Source organism: Chroicocephalus ridibundus, chromosome 10 (assembly GCF_963924245.1).
Source record: "Chroicocephalus ridibundus chromosome 10, bChrRid1.1, whole genome shotgun sequence".
NCBI lineage: Eukaryota > Metazoa > Chordata > Aves > Charadriiformes > Laridae > Chroicocephalus > Chroicocephalus ridibundus.
In genome coordinates this window covers 16875747-16899238 of record NC_086293.1, presented here as the reverse complement: position 1 = coordinate 16899238, position 23492 = coordinate 16875747, and the positions used below count along the sequence as shown (strand labels likewise).

General features: G+C 52.8%; 1 protein-coding gene across 5 annotated transcripts in view; it reads right to left on the bottom strand.

Moving 5' to 3' along the window:
* The window catches only part of PRICKLE2 (prickle planar cell polarity protein 2), a 110322-nt gene that overhangs the window by 6648 nt on the left and 80182 nt on the right, over positions 1-23492 (bottom strand). For all 5 annotated transcript variants that reach the window (XM_063347678.1, XM_063347681.1, XM_063347682.1 and 2 more), the window contains 5 exons: positions 14642-14755; positions 12769-12906; positions 12203-12406; positions 10359-10545; positions 6766-7629 (listed from right to left, as the gene is read on the bottom strand). In XM_063347678.1, coding sequence (XP_063203748.1) covers positions 6766-7629; positions 10359-10545; positions 12203-12406; positions 12769-12906; positions 14642-14755 — 1507 coding nt within the window. The remainder of the gene's footprint in view (positions 1-6765; positions 7630-10358; positions 10546-12202; positions 12407-12768; positions 12907-14641; positions 14756-23492) is intronic.

Below are 23492 nucleotides of genomic sequence, written 5' to 3'. Positions count from 1 at the left end.
GGAGGGGATATAATAACAGCCTTCAAACGCAGAAAAAAAACCCGCTTGCGAAGAGGAAAGGAATACATTATTCTCCAGGTCTGCTGAACTCCTGCAAGGAAAATTTCAGCTTGGAGGAGAAGAAAACTCTTCCCATGCAATCACAGCAGAAAGGGCCGGGGGAAGCTCCGGCACCAGAGGGTTTCCCGGGCACCCGAAGGCAGCAGATGCCTGGGCACAGACAGAGCGGCTCCAGGTCTCTGGTCCCACACTGCCCTGGATGGAGCAAAGGTGGCACCGACCCTCCTCTCCTGTGGTCATTTGCCATTTCAGAGCTACACCAGTGCATTATTGAGGCCAAATCTTCTTGAATTACCAGCATTTATTTACAGCCCCTGCAGCTCCCTCTTAATGAAGTGTTTCATCTGGGAACACAGCTAATAACCTGATCGAGCCCTAGCCTGGACGAAAGAGCGCGCGAGGGGAGACCCCACCACGCAGCCGTGTTTTTTTTCTAACGAGCAAACCTGAGAATCCATTTCCCGAGGCCGTCCAGGGCAGCGGGAGCCCTGCTCTGGCCCGCAGTGCGAGATGGTTGTTACCGCATCACCGAGCGCTTTCCAAGGGCGCAAAAGCCCAGGGATAATACCCACGAGGCTAAATGATGCTCCGAGACACCAAGCACATCCGTCATTGACTGCCCCAGAGGCTCTTGCACTGGAAGAGGAGGAGAGATGGCACCTCCTGCCACCAGCGCAGTGCGTTGGCTGGTGGCCGTCCCACGGCCAGATTGGAGCCAGCACCGCGGCGCACGTGGACACAGCGGGTTATTTTGCTGCCGTTCTCCGCTGCGTGGGGCTGCCAGGCTCAATATTTCACCCCGGAGCCATGGAAACGGGTGCCTTTCAGATGAGCACAAGTGAAAGCTGTAGCTCGTCTGCGGGCGTTTGATATAAAACTCGAGCTGGCTCCAGTGCTGGGAACACAAAGCAGGTTTCTAGTTAACATTAAGGTTTGCTAAGAACATGCTGTACGATCCCCTCTGAAGTCCTTCCCCACCCCTATTAAGAATCGTGTTTATCCCATAAAACATCGCCAAGGGAAATAACAACCGAATAAGCAAAACGACAGCATGAAGATATTCCTCCTAAGCTTCACCTCTACAACCTTGCCACAACAAAGCACTCGCAGGCGCTTAAATCTCACCGCGTGCTCTGCTAAACCGGGGCTGCAAGTTGCATTAATTATGAATTATTAGACCACTCGGCAAACGACAGCAGAGGGGCCGCAGAGAGCACGTACGCCGGGTGTGAGGCTGGGAATGAAGCCCCCCGGTGAGGGGAAGCAGCTCCCAGCCCCCATTAAATTAAACTCCCCGCGAAGCTGGGCTAACACGGGGTGAAGCCCCGCCGCAGCCAGCATCCCAGCGCAGAGGCAGCATCCTCTGCTTCACCCCGGAGGGGGAAGGCAAAACGCCCCGATTTAGGATACTGCACACAAACAGGGCTACGCTGACACTCGCTTCTTGCCTTTACATTTACCACAGCGTACACACACACCTGCACATCGCAGTCCTCACCACTCAAGCCCCACATAGGTGTCTGCTGGCACCAAAACCCTGCTCCCAGCCCAGCCAGTGTTTAAGTGAAGCTATAGAGGTACAGGAGGGGACGGTGCAGCATCCCCGTGTCCAGCCCCCTGTATCAGAGCCTTCTCTCTCCCATAGCACCAGGCGGGCACATCCTCACCACCCCTGAAAAAGGGTTTATTTCAAGTTCAACACCCAGAAATAAAAAGGAACTTCAGGAAAAACAGCCTGCCCAAAGGCTTTGTTTATAGCTCAGCCTCATCTCCCTTCTGAGCGACCTCGGGATGTGCAGAAATAAAGCAGACCCCTTACGTAAGTGGAAATCGTGGAAAGTAAACAATTTGGGGGAAAGCAGAGCGTTCGCCAAGCAGATCGCGGTCCTGACAGCCTCCCACGGTGTGCCCCCCCTGTGCCATCCCTAGGGTGTCAGGGCGTATTTCCCACGCAATCACTCCCTCTGTCTGTCTCGCTGAAAGAAGCCCCTACACGGGTGCTGCCTGGGAAAGGGGTTGGATTTTACCTTAGAAGCCCCCTCGTAAACCCCCTCATCGGCACCACCAGCTCCTGTGCCCTCCCCAGACAAGGCAGGATGCCAACGGGCTGGGATGGGGATGATGTACTATTGCTTCCCCCAACATCTCCTTCCACAAGTCCATTTCGGCTCTCCCTCTGGTTTGGTTGTTACCCACGTGCTTTGGCACTTCCATGTGTGACGCCGAAGGCCAGCTGGCCCCCACAGTAAGCACACCCAACCTCCCACTGCTGAGCAGCAAAAGGCGGGCGAGGGGGAGAAGAAACATTCCTGGCAGTTTTATAATGTTTCGGCATCGGCCCTTTGGGATGGAAAACCTCTGTCTTCACACGCCGGGTTTCGAAATGACCCTGCTTGGATTCGGAAATGTTATACCTGGGTCTCCAAACTGCAATAAATCCTCCCAGGGATCCCATCTGCCAACTTGGAAGCAGTTTTTACGCTGCCCGCATCTAGGGGAAAAAAGGGTGGCAGAGTGTGCTGGAGAGCTGGGAGCCTCCTTTTTCTTAGAAAAAGTCAGGAACAGTCAATGTGTCATTTTCTGGCTTGTGTAACTCAGCTGAAGCGCCCGAGGCAGCCGCCCTCTCCGGCCCAGGGGGGAGAGGAGCCCCCGCGGGATGCAGTGCCACTGAGGACACGGGGACGGGGACCAGCCCCCGAGCCCCTCACTGCCGTTCCTGAGGGCGGTCAGGAGCTGCTCCCCAGCCCTTGTGCATTGAACGCTTCTTGGAAAATATACCCTGGCTCTGAGAAACAGGGCTTTTTCCTTCTCCTCTGCAGCTTTCAACCCCTCCTCAGGCAGAGGAAGAAAACGGGACTGGAGACAGAGGATGCCATCAGGTCACTCTGCAATGCCGATGCGCAGGGATCAGCGCTGATCCACGTGCGTGTTCGTACCTTTTTTTCCTCTCTGCCTTCTGGGTGTATCACAGTTGTTGTTTAGTCCTGGAAAACCAAGCTACCTGGGGCTTTTGGCCATCTCACAACACAGATGATGGGAGAAACGTGTGCCATACATGTGAAATCACATTCCACCCTGTAACGGCATCAGTTTAACATCTTTTTTTCCTGGATTTACGGCTGTGACAGATGAGGCTGTTACCTTCACCCAAACTCACTTTCTTGAGGAATACTTGAAATCTATTTCTCCTTTTGCATACAAGCATCACTGTTCGACACAACTTCTACCTCCAAAGCACGCCTGCTCTCTGCAAGCTGCACACAAAGAGCCTGTTCGCAGAGAATAACATTTAGCCCGCAGGTACTTTCTTAAGTGGGCTATTTGACCAGCTGGCATTTTGTGGAAATGACTGCTTGGAATCAGCACAGATCAGCTCTTGATTTCTAATTCAGCTGCTAGGCACATACAGCACCTGCAAAGGCGCTTTTTAGAGGGCAACACAAGCAGAAGCAGAGCAAGGCAGAGCACAAGCACTGGGAGCAGAGCTGTGATGGACCCAGCAGCTTCTGGAAAGTGACTGACCTCTGGTAGGATCAGACTCCTCCTCATGAGAAAAGCCTCCTGGACAAACTCCATTTTAGCATTGTCCTGATTGCTTAATGAAGGGAGTTTCAGGGTAAACATTGCTACAGCATCCACTGTTTTGCATTGTTGCTAATGCCATTGAAAAAAAAAAAAAACAAAAACAAAAACAAAGCAAAAGCAGCCAAAGGAAATAAAATACAAAAGATAATATAAAATCCAGCAAAAATGAGCTCTCTCTTGGAAAATGCACTAGGAAGTATTTTTTGCTCTTTGCCTCTCCATCTAATTGCCACGTTGGGCAGGAGGAAGACTCAGCCTTCAAGAAGACGACGAAGTGGATTGGAGTGTGGCATAGCCTTTGGTTGATGGCAGAGAAGGGATTTTCAAACAGGAACGTGGAAGGGAAGGAGAGGTGCCCTCCACCAGCAGGGAACTCTGCCCTTTCCCAGTGGATGTGGTTAAATCACATCGGCATTTGTGGCAATTACACAAGCACAAACCAGAGGACGGCAGAGACACTTCCATCTAACTCAAACCCCGAAACAAAGCACACGGAGGGTCACGGCTACCTCTGTCACTCCGGAGATGCACCACTACCCACCGTGAGACAGCAGAGCACAGCTGAGCCCTTTGAGGGCAAGCGGCCAGGATTAACACAGTGTCACCAACCCATGAGGAACCGGCTTTGAAGCGATTAAGTCGAGCCTGGTTGGTAAGGTGAAAAGCTGGGGTCCCACAGGAGACTCGGGGTCACGCAGGTCTTGACACCCGCAGCGGGTGCCCCGTCCGGCACTGAATGCGTTACAAATATCACCTGCACTCAGGAGGCAGCTTTCTGGCCAGAGGACAGGGAGTACCGCTGCACATCTCATGCATTATCTGCTTTTTCTTACATCTCTGGCTAATTAGTAGTTACGTCGTAATAGAAACATCACAGCAAAAACTGCTGCCAGGGAGGGACCAGCTTTTAACGTGTGCTCTGCAGGTCAGGGACTGTTTGCCCTCCAGCTCCCTATAAAAAAAGAACGTTTTCAGCGATGCCATAAAATGTTGGAGGGATGCGGTACAAATTATTTCACTTTATAAGGTGGAGCAACTGTGCAGCATCAGTAGCTCAAAGGGACCTCGTATCCGGATGCCCGGGAGCTTCTTACAAAGCAGAGCTGGGGTGTGCGGGGCACGGGGCGAGCTGGACACCCGGGATGTGTTGGGGGAGCTTCACAAGGGTGTTTGCTCAGCAACTCACTCTCCCACAGACCTCAGTCAGGCCACCAAATCTCCCTGTCCTCAAAATGCTGCTGATTAAACAGGATGATAATTGTGTCCTCCATAATTGCACACACGGCCCTGCCTGTTACTGCTGCAGTGCCCCCCAGCTTGAGCTGAGCCAGGTCCCAGAGCAAGGAAAATTATTAGATCTTGCACATTAATAAAAATGTTATCACCTCACTCTGCAGAGGAACTGCTTAAATTCGTTGCAAGTCCCATCATGCTGAGGATCTGCTCCAGAACGCAGGAAAGCAGTGCATCGTTAAGGCAGGCGCTGCCTGTAAGGAAATTCATACTTTGGCTACGTATGGAGGACGGATGCCTTTGGAAGATCTCCCTCCCAGCATTTTAAAAAAGGGCTTCTAAAATGAAAGACAGAATGATTTTCAGTCTAATATGAAGGCCTTGGCATGTTTCTCACCTCTCGACCTGTATCCCCGATAACTTGTTACACTCCAACACCAAAGCACGCAGGGATTGCTCATCCGCACTCCACGTTGCTTAAGACTCTCTGTACTGACGGGTTTTTACACAATACATAGTTTCAGAAACACAAGTGGCTTTGGAAATGTGGGGCTTTGCTCCCAAGAACCTTGTTTCGAAGAGCAATTCCCAACTCCCTCGCCACTTCACATCTATTTTTCCTCTGTGTGTATCCGAGGCTGTTCGAGCCAAACCATCTCCAGCTCATTAGGCTTCTCCTCTCCCCCTCTGCTTTTCCGCTCGCCGGTCAGGGAGATCCTAGCTGAACACAGAGATCACTTCACATCTTGGCACAGGGCTGGCAGCTTCCCTAAACAAACATAGGAGGTATGGGCGTAGCAGAGCAAACCTGTCCATCCAGGCAGGGCAGAGCACGGGGCTCGGCTTCACCGGTGCTCAGCTCGCTGGGGACCCAGCGATGCTCACGGCGCATCCCCATCCCCAGTGCCAGCATCCCGTGGGGAGCTCTCGGGACCGGGCACCAAACACGCCGCACCGGTAACAGCAAGACAGATGGACTCCATTTAGCAGGGGGCAGGCGCAGGAACTGCCTGAATCCAAGCAATGCTTAGCTGGAATAGAGAAAAGCCAGGGGAGCGGCAAAGAAAAAGCAAGGCAGTATCTCTGGTGAGCAAACCAGGCTCAGGATTTTCTTTTCCCAGCCCAGCTGTCCGATAATGCAAACTACATCAGGCTGCGGAACGACGGTGTGTGCAGGGCGCTGAGCCTCCCCGGCGCCGAGCTGCGGACCAGAGCCCCGCGCAGACACGTCCGTGCACGCACAGCCATCCCCGCGGCCGCAAAATGAAACCCAAACACGTTTGGGGCGAGAGGACTGGGAAATATTACCCTGGGATGTGCTCACGAGAAATGGGTTCAGCCCGGCGGGAGGAGCATCTCGCCTGTCTTCTCCCTGCAGTTTCTACCAGAGGACTGGGGAAGGGGAGAAAAAGAGCCCTGCACAGAGGGGGAGGAATTTCTTTTAACTGGTCACGTGCTCAAGGACGGCGCAACATGTAGAGGGGGTTAACTGGGCCTATTTCAAAGTATTTAAAGATATTTTTAGCCCCCAAGGGCAGCTGACAGCAGCCCTTCAAGTGCTGAATGCTGGAATTTGCCTGTGCATGAGCAGCTGGCCTTGATTTTACCCCCCCTCTTCACAAAGGGGAGGATTAAAGAGCTTGAAAACATTTGTTTTGAGCTACAGAGAAGGCCAGCCATCTATAGAGCCCTGCATTTGGCAAACAAGCCAGTGAAGCGAGCGGGGGCTGCCAGGCACCCCAGCCCCGAGCAGTGGTCCCCACGCTGCTGGTCACCCCCACAATGGGTAAGACCCCTGCTGTGGCACTGACTCAGAGCACATGGGACCTCATCACACGGAGGAGGTCCCAGGGTGGCCGCAGGGTGACAGGAGCAGGGGTGACATACCTGTTGCGTTGGAGAGCGCGAGGGACTCCATGGAGCCGCGGGGAGTCTGCTCGGTGGGCGTCAGGTCCTCTGTGAACTTGAGGGCGTTGATGGGGTGCCGGGTGCGGCACTGCGGCGTCGGCATCCCGCCATCCTCCTCCTCTTCGTACTTGGGGACTTTGAGACTCCCCCTGGTCTCGGGGAAGCTCTGGTTGGACATGTCGCTGTAGCTCTCCTGCGAGCGAAGCCTCCCCGAGTAATAGTCCTCTCTGCAGTCCTGGATGAAGCTGCCACCGTGGCCCTTCATGGCCAGCGAGGAGCTCCTCTTTGGGTTGCTGAAATGTTTTGCCCATAAATCTGGCTGCGAGCCCGGGACCTGGCTGGGGTTATAGGAGGTCCTTATGTTGCACTGGCTGAGAAGCTGCAAAGGGCTTTGGGACTGACTTTGCTCCATTTTGCCCCCGTAGTGATAGAGCTCATCCCGGCTCCTCCACAAGTGCTCCCTGTTGAGGCTCGGCGTCTGGCTGGCCAGGCTCAGCAAATCCATCTGCAGGGACAGCGGGTCCACGTCAGTGGAGAGGCGGTTGGAGGTGACCTGCAGCTGGTTGCATGGGCTGCGCGCCCCCTCCTCGCTTTTCGCCTTGTTCTTGCCAATCTTGGCGCTGCGGCGGGACTCCTTGGCCCGCGCGCTCTGGAAGGCCGAGTCGGAGGAGTCGGAGCCATTGGGGTCGTCGCCGACGCTGCAGGCCCTGGAGCAGAAGATCTGCCCTTGCTTGGGCAGGAAGGGCCGTCCCAGCAGGGACTTCTTGCACTGCGCGCAGCAGAAGCAGGTCTCGGTGGCGTGCCAGTGCTGGCCGTCGTACGTCATCTGGCCCTGGTCGATACCTTGAGGGAGAAGACACACAGTGACAGTCAGCCTGCGCACATCACTTCGCACTGCACTTAACATGTGCATCCCCTATGAGCGACACGCACCCATGTTCGCTCTTGAAAGCCTTTCAGCAGGGTTTCTCCAACCTGTGAAGTTAAGCCTGTTTCTAATTCTGAGGCTGAGTTCGGGTTGTTCAGCCTGGAGAAGAGAAGGCTCCGGGAAGGCCTTAGGGCGGCCTTTCAGTACTCAAAGGGGGCCTACAGGAAAGCTGGAGAGGGACTTTTTACAAGGGCATGTAGTGATAAGACAAGGAGTAATGGCTTCAAACTGGAAGAGTTTAGACTTAGATTAGATATCGGGAAGAAATTCTTCACTCTGAGGGTGGTGAGCCCCTGGCCCAGGTTGCCCAGAGAAGCTGTGGCTGCCCCATCCCTGGAGGTGTTCAAGGCCAGGCTGGACGAGGCTTGGAGCGACCTGGGCTGGTGGGAGGTGTCCCTGCCCAGGGCAGGGTGCTGGAACTGTATGATCTTTAAGGTCGCTTCCAACCCAAACCATTCTATAATTCCTTGCAGGCTGCAGGCCTTTGCTCAGGAGTTACTTAATGCTGGGAAAGGCAGCAGAACCGAGCCTCAAGCTATTTTGTATTAAATGGGGATATTTCCGATCATAAAGCAAAGGAATGCAAGAAGTTCTCCATAAAGTCCTTGAAGTCAATGCAGTAATACACTGCCTATTTAAAAAAGCCTCCAACTGAACCATAATGAGGAATTTGTGCTGCCTTCGTTAAGTATGTAACAAAGCAGATGACTTCCCTGTCCCTCACTGCTAACACAGCCCCAGACTAACTTTAATTTGGGTACTGGGGCCCCTTCTCCAAAAGAGAGTGCAAAGAGCTGCCCCCAGGGATCTGAGTGCACACCCTTGCCAAATTTTCTGGGTTGCCCCCACCAGCCCCCCTGGGGTTAAGGAAAGGAATTGATGCAGAGAGTCTGTCCCCCGCCAGCGAAGCCCCAAGGAGGACGTGCCTGCTGCATGGTCAGGGCCGCCAGCAAACCTCCCGAGGTTTCAATTACAAGCTTTATTCACTTGTTTAAGTTGCTGTTCACAGCAAAAGCCCCTGTTACCTGAGAAACTGCGGCGCAGGGCGCAGGCTGGCCGGCACGGTGGGGTGCCCAGCCACACGCGTGCACAGCTCATGCTTGCACACCCGCCCCAGCCGTGCCGCCGGGGCGGGGGGGTGAATGCTGCCGGATAATTTACAAATGAACAGTACATTAACAGTCCATTTTATTCCAAGCTAAATTTTCTTTAGTGTAATGGTGTTAGTTTTTTTTTTTTTCTCCCCTTATAATGAGCAAAATGCTTTCATACAGACTGGAGTGCTACGTTTGTGGACAAAAGAGAGACAAGACGGTGGGTGGGATTTTATCAGCTCCTTTTCCAATTCCCCGAAGCCATCTCGCAGGGGAAGAGCGCAGCCTCCTGACTCCGAGCCTTGGCTACCCAACCCAAGCCTTGCAAGTCCTAAGCACTCACCCCTGATTTATGTGGCTCTTAGGCACATAAATCAGTGACTACAGCCAGCAACTTGCAGCAAAATGGCTGCAGTTCCTCTTTTGCTGGAAATGTGCAGATATGCACCAAAACAGGCATTTTGCCCCCAAAAACCTGACATTCGGCAGGCTCCGGATGGGTGGACAGAGGGGAGGACGGCAGATGGAGGAAGCACAAGAGAAGGGAGCGTGCAAGAAGCATTAACAGCTGCTTCTTCACTGCTCCACAGCCGAGCTTTCAGGAGGGATGTGCTGCAGGTCACAGCAAACACGTCCTCCAAGTGCTTTGCTGAAGCCCCAAGTTCCGCCCCCCCTTCAATGCCATCTGGCCGCTGCACAAGAGCAAAATGGTTTTGGTTTTTTTGTTGGTTTTTTTGTTTGGTTGGTTTTTTGTTGGGTTTTTTTGTTTGGTTGGGTTTTTTTTTTTTCTTTCCCTGCAGCCTATGAAATATTTGAACACATGAGCTCACCTCCATGGACAAAGCTGGGGCTGCCCGCCCGCCCACGAGTGCGTGCAAATGCTCAGCCAAGTGGCAAACAGGATCGGAGAGAGCAGTGAGGCAGCTTCCCAGCCCACCCGCCTGGCCACCCCCCGCGCAAGCTGATGGGACAGCTAGCCCCCAGTATAAAACACATTTTAAATCACAGTTCTAGAAAGGTAGGTTGACTCTGATGCGCTACTTTCTTTCTTTCTGAGAACATCTATCTGCGGGTTGATTAAAAAAGGCAAACGAAACCAATAATGGTGCCTAATGAACTAGCATCTCTCCTGTCAGTAGCTCATTAACTCATGAGCATCCTTTGGCAAGCTTGGGTGGGAAGAATCTGTGACTCGAAGAGCCAGGCTGTTTATAGGCAAATGAGATTTAAAGGAAAAAAAGCATGTGTTACAATAGGCCAGAGAAAGCCTTCACTAGTTGCAACAACTCATGAGGTTGCTCTCTGATAGTCCTTCCCTCTCTGACCACATAAAGGGATACACAGTGGTTTAACCAAACAAATGACCATGCCAGCTCCTTGGTGGGATGGAAGAGGGGCATGAGCGTCTTCATATGCTGCTGGGCTGGTGCAGACCTCAGCAGTCCTGCTCACAGCCTTGAGTCCTTGTCAAAGCCTTAACACGACAGCTCTTGCTGCCAGAAATGACCCTCCAAGCAGAGGCTTTGCCCTGCTCCCCCTGGGGCACGTACCGATGTGCTGGGCGCAGGTGTCACAGTACTCGGCGTAGAGGGATTCGAAGCAGCTGCAGCAGTAGGGCCTGCCATCCTTCATGATGTACCTCTGCCCTCCCAGCACCGTCTCGCATTCAAAGCAGCAGAAGTGCTTCATGTGCCAGTGCCGCCCTTCAGCCTCGGTGCATTCGTCGGCAAAAATTATCTGGGGGGTAAAAACACAAACGTGGAGCAGTGGGTCAGAGAGGGGACCTGGGATATGGGCACCAACCTTCGTGTCTCCTGCCCGCTCACAGCAGCTATGTCCCTTTGTTCACACAACCTGCAAATTTTCCAGCTAACCCCCCGGTCCTGCATGGAAAACTCCTGTGGTTTGGCTTGCGGCACCCATCACTTCTTAAGGAAATCCATTAAAATGCAAATACCTTTGGATCGTGTCAGTGCACAGACTACAAAGCGTTAAGGCAGAGCTCACAGTAACATGCTCGTAAGCACATCCATCAGCAGGAGGGGTCGATCAGGGTAATAAACACACTTATATACAACCTATCGATCCGGTGGACTTTTGAAGAACAGAGCAGCCACTTACTAGAACACATTTACCCGTCTATGAAACAGGGACCTGAGTACAAAGGGTGAGTGAAAACACAAGGAGAAGTGGCAGCTCTCTGGAGGGGAGAGAAGATGGAGCTACCTGGTCCTCAACATCACCTCTGCCCCAGCCCATGTGCTTATAAAGATGATCACAGTCATTTACCAGCGGGGAAACTGAGGCACGGAGTGCTGTTAAGGGTGGGTTGGTGAAGCAGCCATCTAAAATGTTTTCAGCAGATGCTTTCTTGCTGTCTCTGCTGCCCATCCCCACCCACCTCCGCTCCCAAAGCCAAGCCAGTGCCTCAGCTCTGCTCCCCGGCTCTCTGCCCCGGCACAGGTCACACCAAAAGCTTTTCCCCTGCAGCTCTTCTTACCCCTGAGTTACTCTTTCTCGCAATTAGTGCCGGATGTTTCAGGGGAAGAAGTGTGTGTTAAAGAAGGAGCTGAATGAAAGACTTGCACGAGAATTTGCAAGGATAAAAAGTACATGAAAAAAAAATTACCCAGCCTAAGCCACAAGGAAATAGGGCCAGTTGAATGGTTAAGAGTTGTTTTTTCACTGGTAACGTTACAAATTTAATTGGATACATACGTCAATGTTCTTTACATTTGAGGTGCATATAGCCTTGGATATTTACTATTACACGCTTGCATAGATGGGACATGGTATTTTATAGTACATATGGTTTTCCACATAGCTTTAAAAGCCAGAACAATTTCCTTCACCAGCCTTTTAAACAGAGATTGACACTTGAGAAACACTCAGAGCAGACTCTGTATGGTTTTCTATATTTGTTTTGTATTCCATTTGTTCAGCTTGCTATAGCCTGTTAATCTCCTCTCTTAAAGCCTATTTCAGCTCAGCGTGTACTCAAACACTACCGTCTTGTAGGAAACACAGCGCTCTTCCCCCCAGATGCTTCTTCTGGGGAGACAGAGGAGAAGGGAGAGGACCACCACACACAGCTGGGCTAAAATCACACGGCACGGGGCCTGGGCTGTTACTGGAAACGCTTATGGAAAGCCCGCCCAGCTCCCTGCGTGTGGACGAGGACCTATCTCAGAACAGACTCAGGCAGACTGCAACTAAAAATCCCCGAGATCCTCACCTGAAACCCCACGAAAAGCTTGCACGAACCATTGGCAAAGCCCAACCATCGTGTTTTGCATGTGTGCCTCCGTGCAGAGGCCAGGGCGGGCGGAGGGGAAATACCATGCAGTTGGCAAGGGAAACCCTCTGGTGCCATCCACGGCGAGCTGGCTCTTACCTCGTCGCAGGCGGCGCAGCGGGGCTTGAGGCACTCAGCATGGTGCCTGCCGCAGTAGATCTTCCCATCTTGGTAGAAGTAGATCAGGTCGACCAGCAGCTCGTTGCAGACGCTGCAGATGAAGCAGGGAGGGTGCCAGCAAATGCCATGCCCCGCTCGCGAGGCAAAGACGGCCATGTCCCCTCCGTTGATCTGGCCGCCGCACTGTCAGAAAAACCGGTGTTTAATGGGGGCCGGCAAGCCCGCTGCCACCCGTCGTCAGCCAGCTGCTTTCGCAAGCGCCGCAGATGAAGGTGCTAATTCACAGCTCCTTTCTGATGCCTCTTAATCTCTTTTCATCCCCATTTTATGGACAGGATATCAACAGCTTTCCCCCTGCATGAGGCCAGGAGCTGGCGTGACTGCTCCACATCAAATATTGTGGGGTGCTCTTGGCATATACCCCGACGGGCCCCAGAGCTCAAAGCTGGCAGGGACAATGGGGCAGGTACTCCTCCCATGAGCTTCACTTAACGTTGATGATTAAAAAGCCACCCACTGAGGCCAGTCCATCAGCTGCTACTCACCTGCTCACAGATGGCTCCCGTCATGGTTACAGGGAACGGCCGGACATTGCCTCTCCCTAAATTTTCCCTCTTCCTTTGGTTGCTGAAGAGTTTGAGCTCCCTCTTTTCCTCCTCATCCAACGAATTGCAATAGCGGACCTAAAAAACACAAGCGGTACTCGGTGTCAGGGGTGTCCCTGGCTCCCCAGCCAGCGAGCCACAGTTCCACGGGGGTTACCCAAATGGACTCCATCCTTGGCTTGGGAGGCTGGAGAAACACAGATATCTGGGCTTCACTCAGCCCAGGGCTCGGCCAAAATTTCAAGAGGTAGAGATGAGAAGAACGGGCAGGAGGAAGGTTGCTCTTTGGGTGCTAGGTTTGTAGGAAAGTCTTAAAAGTTGGGTCTTCTGAGTCTTACCCAGACCCAGCAATCAGACCGACGGTTTTCCTGCTTTCTCCTTATGGCAGAGGTCTTACAGCGGCTTCAAAACATCTTATTGGCATTTCTAGAGCGCAGCCAGTTCTCCCTGTGTAAATGAGGGAGTTCCAGCTATTTGGGAACTCCAACTATTCTTCCAGCATAGGGTCAAGTTTGCATAGTTGCGAAACCTCTGCGTTGGAAGGTAATAAGGAAATAAATTAAAGGATATAAACAGTGAACGATGCAATTTCCCCAAAGCTTGTGAGGTTTTCCTGGCTATTGTCATCCTAGCAGGCTTAGCTCTTGGCTGATTGCATCTCAACAGAGCACACGACTGACAAGCCAAGGTGGCCACGTGGAGCACCAGTGCCCAATCCAGCCTCCGTTACTTTGGAGAGCAGGCTCACGGAGAGCCCAGCAGGATTATTCCCATGAGCACCCAACAGGTCTGGAATCTTCAAAGGAGCAAAACTGAGCACGAGGGGAAAGGGGATGCAAAATCTGCCCATTTGCAGAAAACACACGCAGGCTCGTGCCTCCAGCTTGCAGCAGAGGCTGCAGCAGCAGCACTCCTGGGCATTTATTCCCATGTTCTTCGGCTGTCGGAGGCTGTGTGTTTCCAGTGGCTGCCAGGGAAGGTGGGTGGGCAGGTTGGAGCTCGAGGGTGCCCGGGAAGAAGCCCCTGCCCGGTGCCTGAAGCTCCCCTGGCGCTGGCAGCACCACGCTGTGCCTGTGGCACCCAGCCACGCGCAGGCAAACTCATTAAAATCTGACCTAGATCAAACAAGTTACCTGCATGTATTTTCCAAAGCGGCTTCTTCAGAAAGCAGCAAGAAACTCTTTTTTTTTTTTTGTTTACACAGGGAAATTTTGCGGGCTACCAGAAGCCGACGTTCTCACTGGCGAGAACAGGATGTCAAAGACCAGACCCTTTTTGCTGCCTCACACCTTTCTTGGAAGACGTGAGGAGGTTTATTTGCTCTGACTGGTCTTGACTCAGCCTCTGGCTTGCCAGGCTCTCCCAGGCCGAGAGAAAGCCCTCCTCGGCACACGCACTCCCACTCCCAAGGTGAGCTGGAAGCAGCGCTTGGGAAAAGGCTTTTACAACTTCGGCTCTGGCTCTAGCTGATCTCAATGGCATTTCAAGCCACTTTTAACGTGGCTTTGGCCTCTGAGGGCTGAGAAAGCACTTTAATTTCAGAGAACCAAAGAAAGATGATTTTTAAAATGTTAACTTCAGAAACAAACAACTCCCTCCCCGCCTCCAACACAATCCAAGCAGGGAGCAAATACGGCACTTGAATAGCAACAGGACCAAACTCCAAGCACACACACATACACACAGCCCGCCCCAAAAGGCAGAAAGGGCTGAGAAAGGACCAGCCGTGCTTCCAACGAGAGCAGCCCAAGAGGTGCATCCCCTCCCCACCCGCAGCCCCAAGGATGTCCCGGGACACTTTTTGGTCACTAACCTCATTGTCGTGCGGCGGCAGCTGGTGCAAAAGCTGCTTTATGCGAGATTTTTCTCCCGGGCTGTTGACGTAGGGGACCTTGTCCTCGGGCAGGCAGCTGTAGTACTGGTGCACCTACGGAGCAAGAGAGGGGACTGCAGTGGGGCTCCCCGGCCGCGCTGGTGTCCCCGTGCCCGGCCAGCAGCCACCCCCTGAGCCAGCGGGCGCCGGGTCTTCCCCATGATTTCGAGCGGGGAAACGCAGCCAGGCGCTGCTTTGGTTTTATGGCCTTTTCTCCCTTGAGAAAGAGAGGTGGCAGCCCCGGCGAAGCTCGTTACCGTTTGCTCGGTCAGCCTCCATAGCGTTAGCATGTTTCGCCGGCTGCGGGGATGTGTCGGCACCTGCCTCGGCAGGGGAGGTTAAAAAGGCTGCGTCCCGGCAGCCTGCGTGTTGCCGGCTATCTCAGCGCCCCCCCACCTCCATCAAAACCCTCCGGGCTTTTTTTCTCCAGCAATTTGCGGAAATAAAAGAGCAGATAAAAATCTGTTGGAAGGCTTGGTTTTTCTCTTTCGTCTCGGAGCGTATAATTAAAAATCAGCCATTAAAAAGGCAGCGGCGGTGGGGCACGGCGTGCCCTGGCGCTGGAGGAGCCCGGTGGCAGCCCGGAGAGGAAGCACACCCCAAACCCCAGCCTCTCTCCTCCGACTGCCACACCTGAGACGTGTACTCAAGGGCCGGGCCAGGCACTGGGATGGGGTTCCCTGGCCAAGGATCAGCTCCGAAATAGCCACGGTGACATCGAACAGCTTGGGAAGAAGCAGGAGAAGGTAAAGGTAAGGGAAAGCTTGGCTGGGATGGGGAGTCTCTGCAGCCCCGGATGCCTCTGGATGCTTGGGCAGGAGCAGAGGGCTGGATGACTTCCTTAAATCTGCGCTTGGCTAGAGAGATGCAAACTGTTTTCCCGGTGCATACAGCTTTCTGCCTTTGCCATGGCTGGGATGAACCCCCTGAGATGCTCCCTCGGCTCTCAGACACTGCAGCAATTCACTCACCACCCGCAGCTTTCGCAGGGCTTTTCCCAAACGACACTTGCTTCGCAGTGGCTTCCGATCAGCTTTGTGCCCTCGCTGTAGGTTTTGGGCTTTGGCCTAGAAAGCACCACCTGGGCTGGCTTTCCCCAGAAGAGCCCTCTCTGCCCGCATGGCCCCACAGCATCTGCGGGATGACAAGCTGCCGCGGGTCACCAGGAGGGATGGGGACGCAGAGGCAGGTCACGCGGGGCTGGCAGGGGAGCTCGCAGGCTGCTGGAGGTGGCTCATACGAGGAGTTATCTTCAACAGCAAGAAATCACTTTTTATTCCAGAATAAATATCCAAACCTGGCATTATTCAGGAATAATTACTCTGCATTCAGCTCGCTCCCTGGCCTCATTCAGAGCTACCTGCGAGCAGGGCTGCTCCAGTGCTTGCAAGCAGTTTTCTTCTCAATTTATGGTTCCTCGCCAAACCGACCCTAACATCCACCCTTCCCCACCACCCGGTTTGGCAGAAAGGGAGATTTTTAGCAGATTTCCACTCGTATCTCTGCAGTGCTGACGACAAGGGAACTGCTTGGGTCATGAAGCTGAGGAACACCCTGAGCATATGCCACTGCGAAACCCCAAATTTGTTTTGCTAAGGCACAGCAGAAACAAACCCACCAGCTATGGAAACTGTCAAAGAAAGAAAGGCTGCTAAGGATTTTGTTATGTTAAAAAGAAAACAAACTATGTACATTAGAATACTTACTTTGCATTTATAGAGCATCCTTCATCCAGGGACATCAAATCACATTAAAAACACTTAAATTCTTACGACATGCTACGTGAGGTAGCAAATATACGCACTGGAAAGGACTATTTGCAGCATAATGACGTTAAACGAGCTCCCTGAGTTCATGCAGCTAGTCCGTAGCAGAGGTGGCAGCTGAATATCTCCCGGTGATGCCCTGGCTGCCATACCTTTTACCGGGCCGCCGGGCTGTGCCTTCCCGGCCGGTACTGATGCCTGCTGGCTTCTCTCAGCCAAATTCCCCACATGCGGCCAGGCTGCTCGCTCTCCCCTGCGCTCAGGTGGTTGGTTTGTATTTTTATTTCTTCTTGCGATGAAAGTTTTTTTCCCTCACCGAGTCCTCGAAGCTGGCAGAGACCAGAAATGACTTTTGTTTTTTCTTTTTCTGAAGAGCTGCCAAATTCCATCAGGCTGCTCCGGTCCCTAAAGCAACGAGCTGTGGGACGCTCACCCTGGGCGAAAAGCAGGGATGCGAGTTCTTCCTTCAGGAACCCGGGAGCTGCCTTCCCGGAGCCCGATGCGGCAGGACTTACGTGCCCAGCTCCGCTCCTGTTTCCGCTGGGAAGTTTTCCATTTAGTCTCAGCAAGTCCGCGGGAACTGGCTCCCATCACACCAGCAACATAGCTCGGCAGGGATGGGCAATTTGGTTTGAAAAGCAAAACAAAATAAATATAACAGGCTCCAACCTGCGTTCTGTTGCCTGAAATAGCCCGAAAGGGTTTGCTTTGGATCCGCATCAGCCAAGGGGACCTTCTGCACAGGTGCTCACGGAGGGGATGGAGCGGAGGCAGCTGCCAGTCCTTGCCCAGTGCCCGCGGGACATCTCGTGGGGAGAAAAGCCCTTCCTTACACCCATCGGGGGCTTCCCCTGCTGTTGCCTTTACACCCACCATCCCTCCTGGGGACAAACCTGAACCAGAGGGATGCACAGATCCTTTCACCTGGGGCATCACTCCTATCCCCAGAGGTCCAGCCAGGGTGCAGATGCCGCGCAGAAGGACGGCCCTTGCCCGGGCTGATGTTAATCCAGGCTTGTGCAAATACGCTCTCTCGTCAATCATCCGTTCCCCGTGGGATGCACCTGGTTCACCGCGCGGGAAAGTCGAGCCTGGGAGGGACAGGACGCAGACTGCCAGTGTCCCCTGCCTCAGCCGACAGCATTTCCAACCCCTGCAAGCGGGCGGCCGGCGGTTGGGCTGCCACAGCCCAGCCGGGATGCTCAAGAATAAGGAAAAATAAAGAAGGAAAGGGTGGATTCCCCGATCAATCTGGCTTTTCGAGGAAAAGGCCTGCAGAAAATGTTAACTCACTGGAAAACTAAAACTGCTCAGTCTGCACTTTGCTTTTGTACAAAAGGTCACTGTTTTCCATGAAAATAACTCCTCCTCGCTCCAGTTCGGAGCACGCACAAGCCTTTGTAGCTGGTGAGCCTTGCAGGGCCACTGCGGCCAAGGGGCCTGATCCAGACGCCCCAGGCACAAGCAGACGGCTCCTCACCGACCTTAGGGGCTCTGCAACATGAGCCACAGCCAGAGAAGGAAAACAGAGTGGGGCAACGACCCAGGATGGATAACATATCCCTTTTAAATCATGTGCTATCTTTAACTGTTTTATTATTAAATACTTCTGCCATCCAACACAGCAGCTCCACATCCTGCTATTTCTCCTGGCAACAGACCTGCTCTGGCCGTGATTATCCTAACAAGCATCTTAACACGCAGGAGCCACGTGTGGGGCCGGGCTTGGTTTCATCCTCAGTTTCCCCACTTGCCCCTCTTCACTGTGACCTCTGCTCACATCCGGATGGGAGAAACCCTGGAGGAATCTGGAAAACATCAGGCTGAGTTAAAGTAAGGCTTCAGACAACGCCATGAGGCCCTGACGCAAAGGAGACGGGCTGGCCAGGGCGCTGGAAGCCAGGCTAGCCGTGGGTGCCGTGGCACGCTGGCCGGCTGGGCAAGCCCCGTCCTGCCCCGGGGAGGTCTCCCGGGCACTCGGATGGGCTCTGTGCCGCAAGAACCCGGCACAGCAGATATCCATCTTCCCAGGGTGTTATTCTCACCTTCAAAAGGAAAATGTCCACATGCCAAGTTGTGCTAATGAAAAATGATACGCATTTTAGAAATTATCAGCTGCCTGGGGCTAAATGGGGAGGGCACGGGGATGGGGCGGGGAGGTGGGGGGGGAGATAGAAATTAAAAAAGAAAGAAACCAGGAGAAAGGAAAGAACATAATGTAAAACAAGGGTAGGAAAAAGCCTTTAAAGTGGAGCCAACTTTATTCAAAGGCACTGAGGAAAGTAATTACATTAGTTTACAAATGCCTTTGTGTTCTGCAGTCTTCCTACGTTTGGGGTGTGTTTCCAGTTTAACTTTGACAGTTTACAAACCTACCCCTTCCTGCTAAATAAAGGCAGGATTGCAGCTTCTCCTGGCAGTCCCAGGGGTGACCAAAGACAAAAACCCACGCCAGCGCCTTTGTGGGCAAAGCCTTACACCTTCTCCTAGAAGGAAAAGTTTGCAAATAACCAGTGAATTTAAGCCACTGATGAAGGATCTCTTTGATCAGTGAATTAAAGGAGGCAGAGGGGAAATACCATGTTTCTTTTGCCACGAATCGCTGTTGGGAAGCGGCATTCAGTTGTACTTGCCCGGAGTACAACACCCCTACCGAAAGCACCCACCAAACCGGGCTGTTTGGGATGACTGTACCCGCTGGGATGGACTACAAAGAGCATGCGGTGTCCTGGCGCGGCTCAGCCCATGGGTGCCGACTTGCTCAGCCGCAGCGGCTCCGACACATCCAGCTGGGCGATCCCGCCTGGCTCTCAGGAAACCAAACAAACTGCAAAACGGCTGAAAGGCTTTTGCGAAGAGCTCCGCGCGGGCTGTGCGTGCTGGCCTGTGTGCAGCACACTGCCGGAACACGGATGTCCCCAAAAAGGGGACCTCGGTGGGTCAGCCACAGCACAGTAAATCAGCACATGCAGTGGAGTCTGTTCAAAATCCAGGCACGCCAACATCCTCCAACACTCCCCTGTGCCCAGGAGAGCATCATTTTCCCTGGGACCATGCCTGGGGTCCCACAGTCCACCCGGGGATGTACCATGCTGGTTTGGGGCGCCGCAGTGATGTGCGGAGCAGCGGCTGCCGGTGCCTGTGCTCACTCCTGGCCCTGTCCCCCGAGCTCCTGCGGGCTTCGGCTGCAGCAGGAGGAAGGCGGCCAGCAGCCCCGACAAGCCTGTGCTGGCCCGGGCAAGCAGGGCTGCTCCTGTGGCTTGCCCGCTCCTCCCAGCGCCGGCTGTTTAACCGCACATCAGGCATTAAATGATCTTTTACACCGAGCACTTAAAATCCAGAGAGAAACAAATCTGGTGTCTTCAGTATTGCTCTCATTCCTGCTGGCCTCCTTTGGAAAAGCAAAAGGGGGAAAAAATCCCAGAGAAGCCACGTGCAAATAACCCCCTCAACGTGTCCGCAAAATGGTGCGAGTGCTTGTACACGTCGGCTCACACACGAGCTCCACAGATGACAGCACGTGTGAAACTGGAAAACGGGTTCAGTGTGCTTTAGCCCAAGTCTGGCACGTCCTCCTTTTCCGTGGCCCTTTGGATACAAAGCACTTATTTATCTCCTGAAGCAAAACAATCCTTGCAGCAAGGGCAGATGCTCCAGAACAGAGAGGAGAGTGGGATCTGCTGGCTGGGTCTACAGAGCGCAGGGATGCAGCCAGGCAGCACCCCGGGAGGGAGCTGGGGTCCCCCCGAGACCCCGTGGACCCATCTGGGAGAAGACCCTTATCACCCCCCGACCCCTGAATGCGCCTGTGTGCTGGCACGTGGCGATGGGAGGCGGATGCCATCCCTGGCGCCAGGAGGTCCGGTGCCCCACAACGCTGGGTTTGCTCTTGGAAACCCGCTCCCGAGTTGCAGGGACAAAGGCAGGGAACAAAGGAAAAATAATTTTCCTAAGTCCTATTTGTTCTGGCACGCTCTGCGGCTCTCTGCGCGCTTCTCTCCCCCGGCTAACGGCAGCCGAGCCGTTTGAGCATTGCTGCTCACCAGTTGAGAATGACATCCATTCCTGCCAAGCCTTTGGAGCAGTTCTTGGTCTGTAAGAGATCCCGCGGAAACATTGCTTCCTGCTGGCATCAAAGAGGAGCATTTGAATGAAGGCCGTACATCCACAAGTTTCAGACTTGTGAAAGCGCATGCCATGATTTTTCTTTTTTTAAGCAGAAATCGAATTTGGATGAAAAGGAGCCAGAAACGGCGCTTTCAAAAGCATCTGTGAGTGGTCTTTGTGTTGCGAGGTACTGCCCGGCAGAGCCGCTCTCGCACCGCTCAGAGCCCCCCGGAGCACCAGCAATTATAATGATCATCTGCTGCATTGATCATCGCTGATAATTCCCCTGGGTATGACACTTAAAATGCTCTTGTATTTATAAGTCATAGGGTAGCATACTAGAATAATGCTGCAACAAGGAAAAGCTGTCATTGTATGCTGGAATAAAGCTCCAGGACAAGTTTATATGGTGTAGTCCAGCATTTTTCTGTTTTCTTTTCCACTCCCTGCTCTTCTCCTGCCTCCTACCTCTGCTGACCGCCACCCGGCTGTGTCAAATTTAAGAACCAAGCAAACCCCACCAGTGGGCGGTTTTTGTTTCTATGGCCCACTGAAACCAGTTGATTCCCTTCCTCGTCATAAGATTGGTCAAGCATTAAATAATTTTAACAGCTTCTATTGGCTCACCACAATCAGGCAAACACCCCGGGACACAGAAATGGAGCAAAAGCCCAGACGCGTGGTTTTGCCACCTTTTTTTTAATGCAGCCGGGGATGCACTGAAACCTCCTCCATCCGCTCTGCTTCAGGGTGGAGGGAATAACTCCAGGACCTCCTAACCCGCCCCAGCCGCCCCCAAACCACGCAGCACTGGCATCACACATGGAAAAAGCATTTCATGCGCAGGATTGCTGCTCCGGCCGGCCGGAGAGCATTCGGCACGGTCCGATGCCTGGAGGCTGGATTTAGACAGCTCCAGCCTTGAAATAAGAGCTGCTAACTGCCAGGCTCTTTAGATACCGAAAGAGTTCACTGGGGAGGTGATGGACTTACTGCTACCTCAAAGTGAAATCGGAGAGCTTTTAAAAATGTGCTGAAATGCAGCTTTTGGGTAAAAATACTACAGCATGCACGTGTCGAAGGGGGTAGAGCTAGAGGTGGCTGCAGCTTCTGGCACCGGCGAACATGAGTTACAGCTCCTCTTCAGCGCCCTCGGCTCTGCTCTCAGCGTCAGCATCTACCAAGGAAAGCAGAGCTCTTCACGGGGCTTTTGTCCTTCCTCTACCTGGCCATAAATTAGTTTATCTGTTCCTCATTACTACGCAGGCTTGGGCCACAGGGTTGCTTCGGTCTGTCTTGTTCCTTCCTTGCTGTGTGCAACGCTTTGGTCTCTTGAGGAGTGAAGCAGTTTGCTGAACTTATAGGGCTCAAGAAAGGACAAGAAGGTAAAATGCACTTGATCGTGACACACAGGTAGAAGTGAGGCACACGTCCCCCAGAGACGACTGGCCCAGATAATGTACTTTCTACCACACCGAGGTGGTGAAAGCAGATATCTTTAGGTAAGGTGTAAATGCACATTCGGTGTAGGTTCATCTCTGCTCTCCTTTCCTCAGTTCGTGGCCTGAACAGCAACTGATGAAACCTGGAGGTTTTATAATTCGAGTGCTTCCTATAGATCTTGCAAAAGATCCAGAACAGGAATCAACACGTATGTTGGCCCCTGAATAAATTCCCTGCGACAGGTATGAGTTTCACACCACACTGCAAAGCTCTTGAGGTCCAAGCTCTAACGGCGGCCTTAGAGGAAAATGGTCCTCTGAACCTTCATGCTGCTAATTTTAGCTCAGATGAGATTTTCATAACTTTTTAAGGGACTCGATCAGAGCAACTGTGCTGACAGCAAGAGGGAATTAAGTTCTTATGGCACGTAACAAGGGTCTTGAATGTTGGCATGCTGGAGCCATGCAGAAAGCCACACCACAGCTGAAGTACAGCCCCATCTTTTATTTAATTGGAAATCTGTGCCCATAACCAGCTGCTCCTATTATTGAGACACAATAAAGACAGAAATCCTCAAAAATCCCTTGTATTCAGAAATTCGAGCTGGCATGTTATAACTCCTTTGGATTTCTCCAAACCGCAGGCCTGAAGAATTCAAGGCTGTGCATTCACATGTATTTACACATGCCTTGCCCAAAAATGTGAAGAACACATCATAAAAGTACTTATTTTTAAGCATCTGCCCTCAAACTTATGTCAGTGCAAGGAGGATCAGCTGTCGGACTGCCAGCTCGAGCAGACAAACTGGCTCCCAAAATTGCCTTCCCCCGTCTTCGCAGCCAGGCCTGATCTGGGATTTTGCTTTGCTGAGGACACGTTTCTACTGCTGTTTGCCCATTTCAAGACTTTCACAATTATTTCTTTATCCGGCCATTGAACGGCAGGCAGGAACAAAGAGTATTTCTCAAAGCCCACATTCCGAGCTTCTGCCTCGCCTCCCGTACAGCCACCTTTCCCATCCCCATCTGCGTCCCTGTCTTCCAGAAGAGAAGTCCCTCTTCTGCCATAACTTCTCATCAAGGTCCAATCCAAGCAGGATTAGAGTGCACAGGAGCCTCTTGGCCATCCTGCGTAGCCGGACTGCTACTACCAGAAAACACATTTTATAACCGCGTTGTAACTTATGGAGCTCAGTTGTGGGTTTTTACCCGCCGCTCTCCCTGTTGGCAGGTTGCCGCTGAGCCTTACACCTCTGATGGCTTGAAACCTCTTCCAATTTCCTGCCTCAATGCATTCGGAGCCAGTTTATATCTATGTTCTTGTGCCAAAGTTGGAGCTTGAATAACTGCTCTTCCTCCTCTAATGCATAGGGAGTGACCATAACCCTTCGATTTGCTAGGCTGAACAAACCGAGCTCCTCTAGGCTCCTCAAGAAAATAGCATTTCCATCTCCTTCCATTTTGTACCCCTCTTTC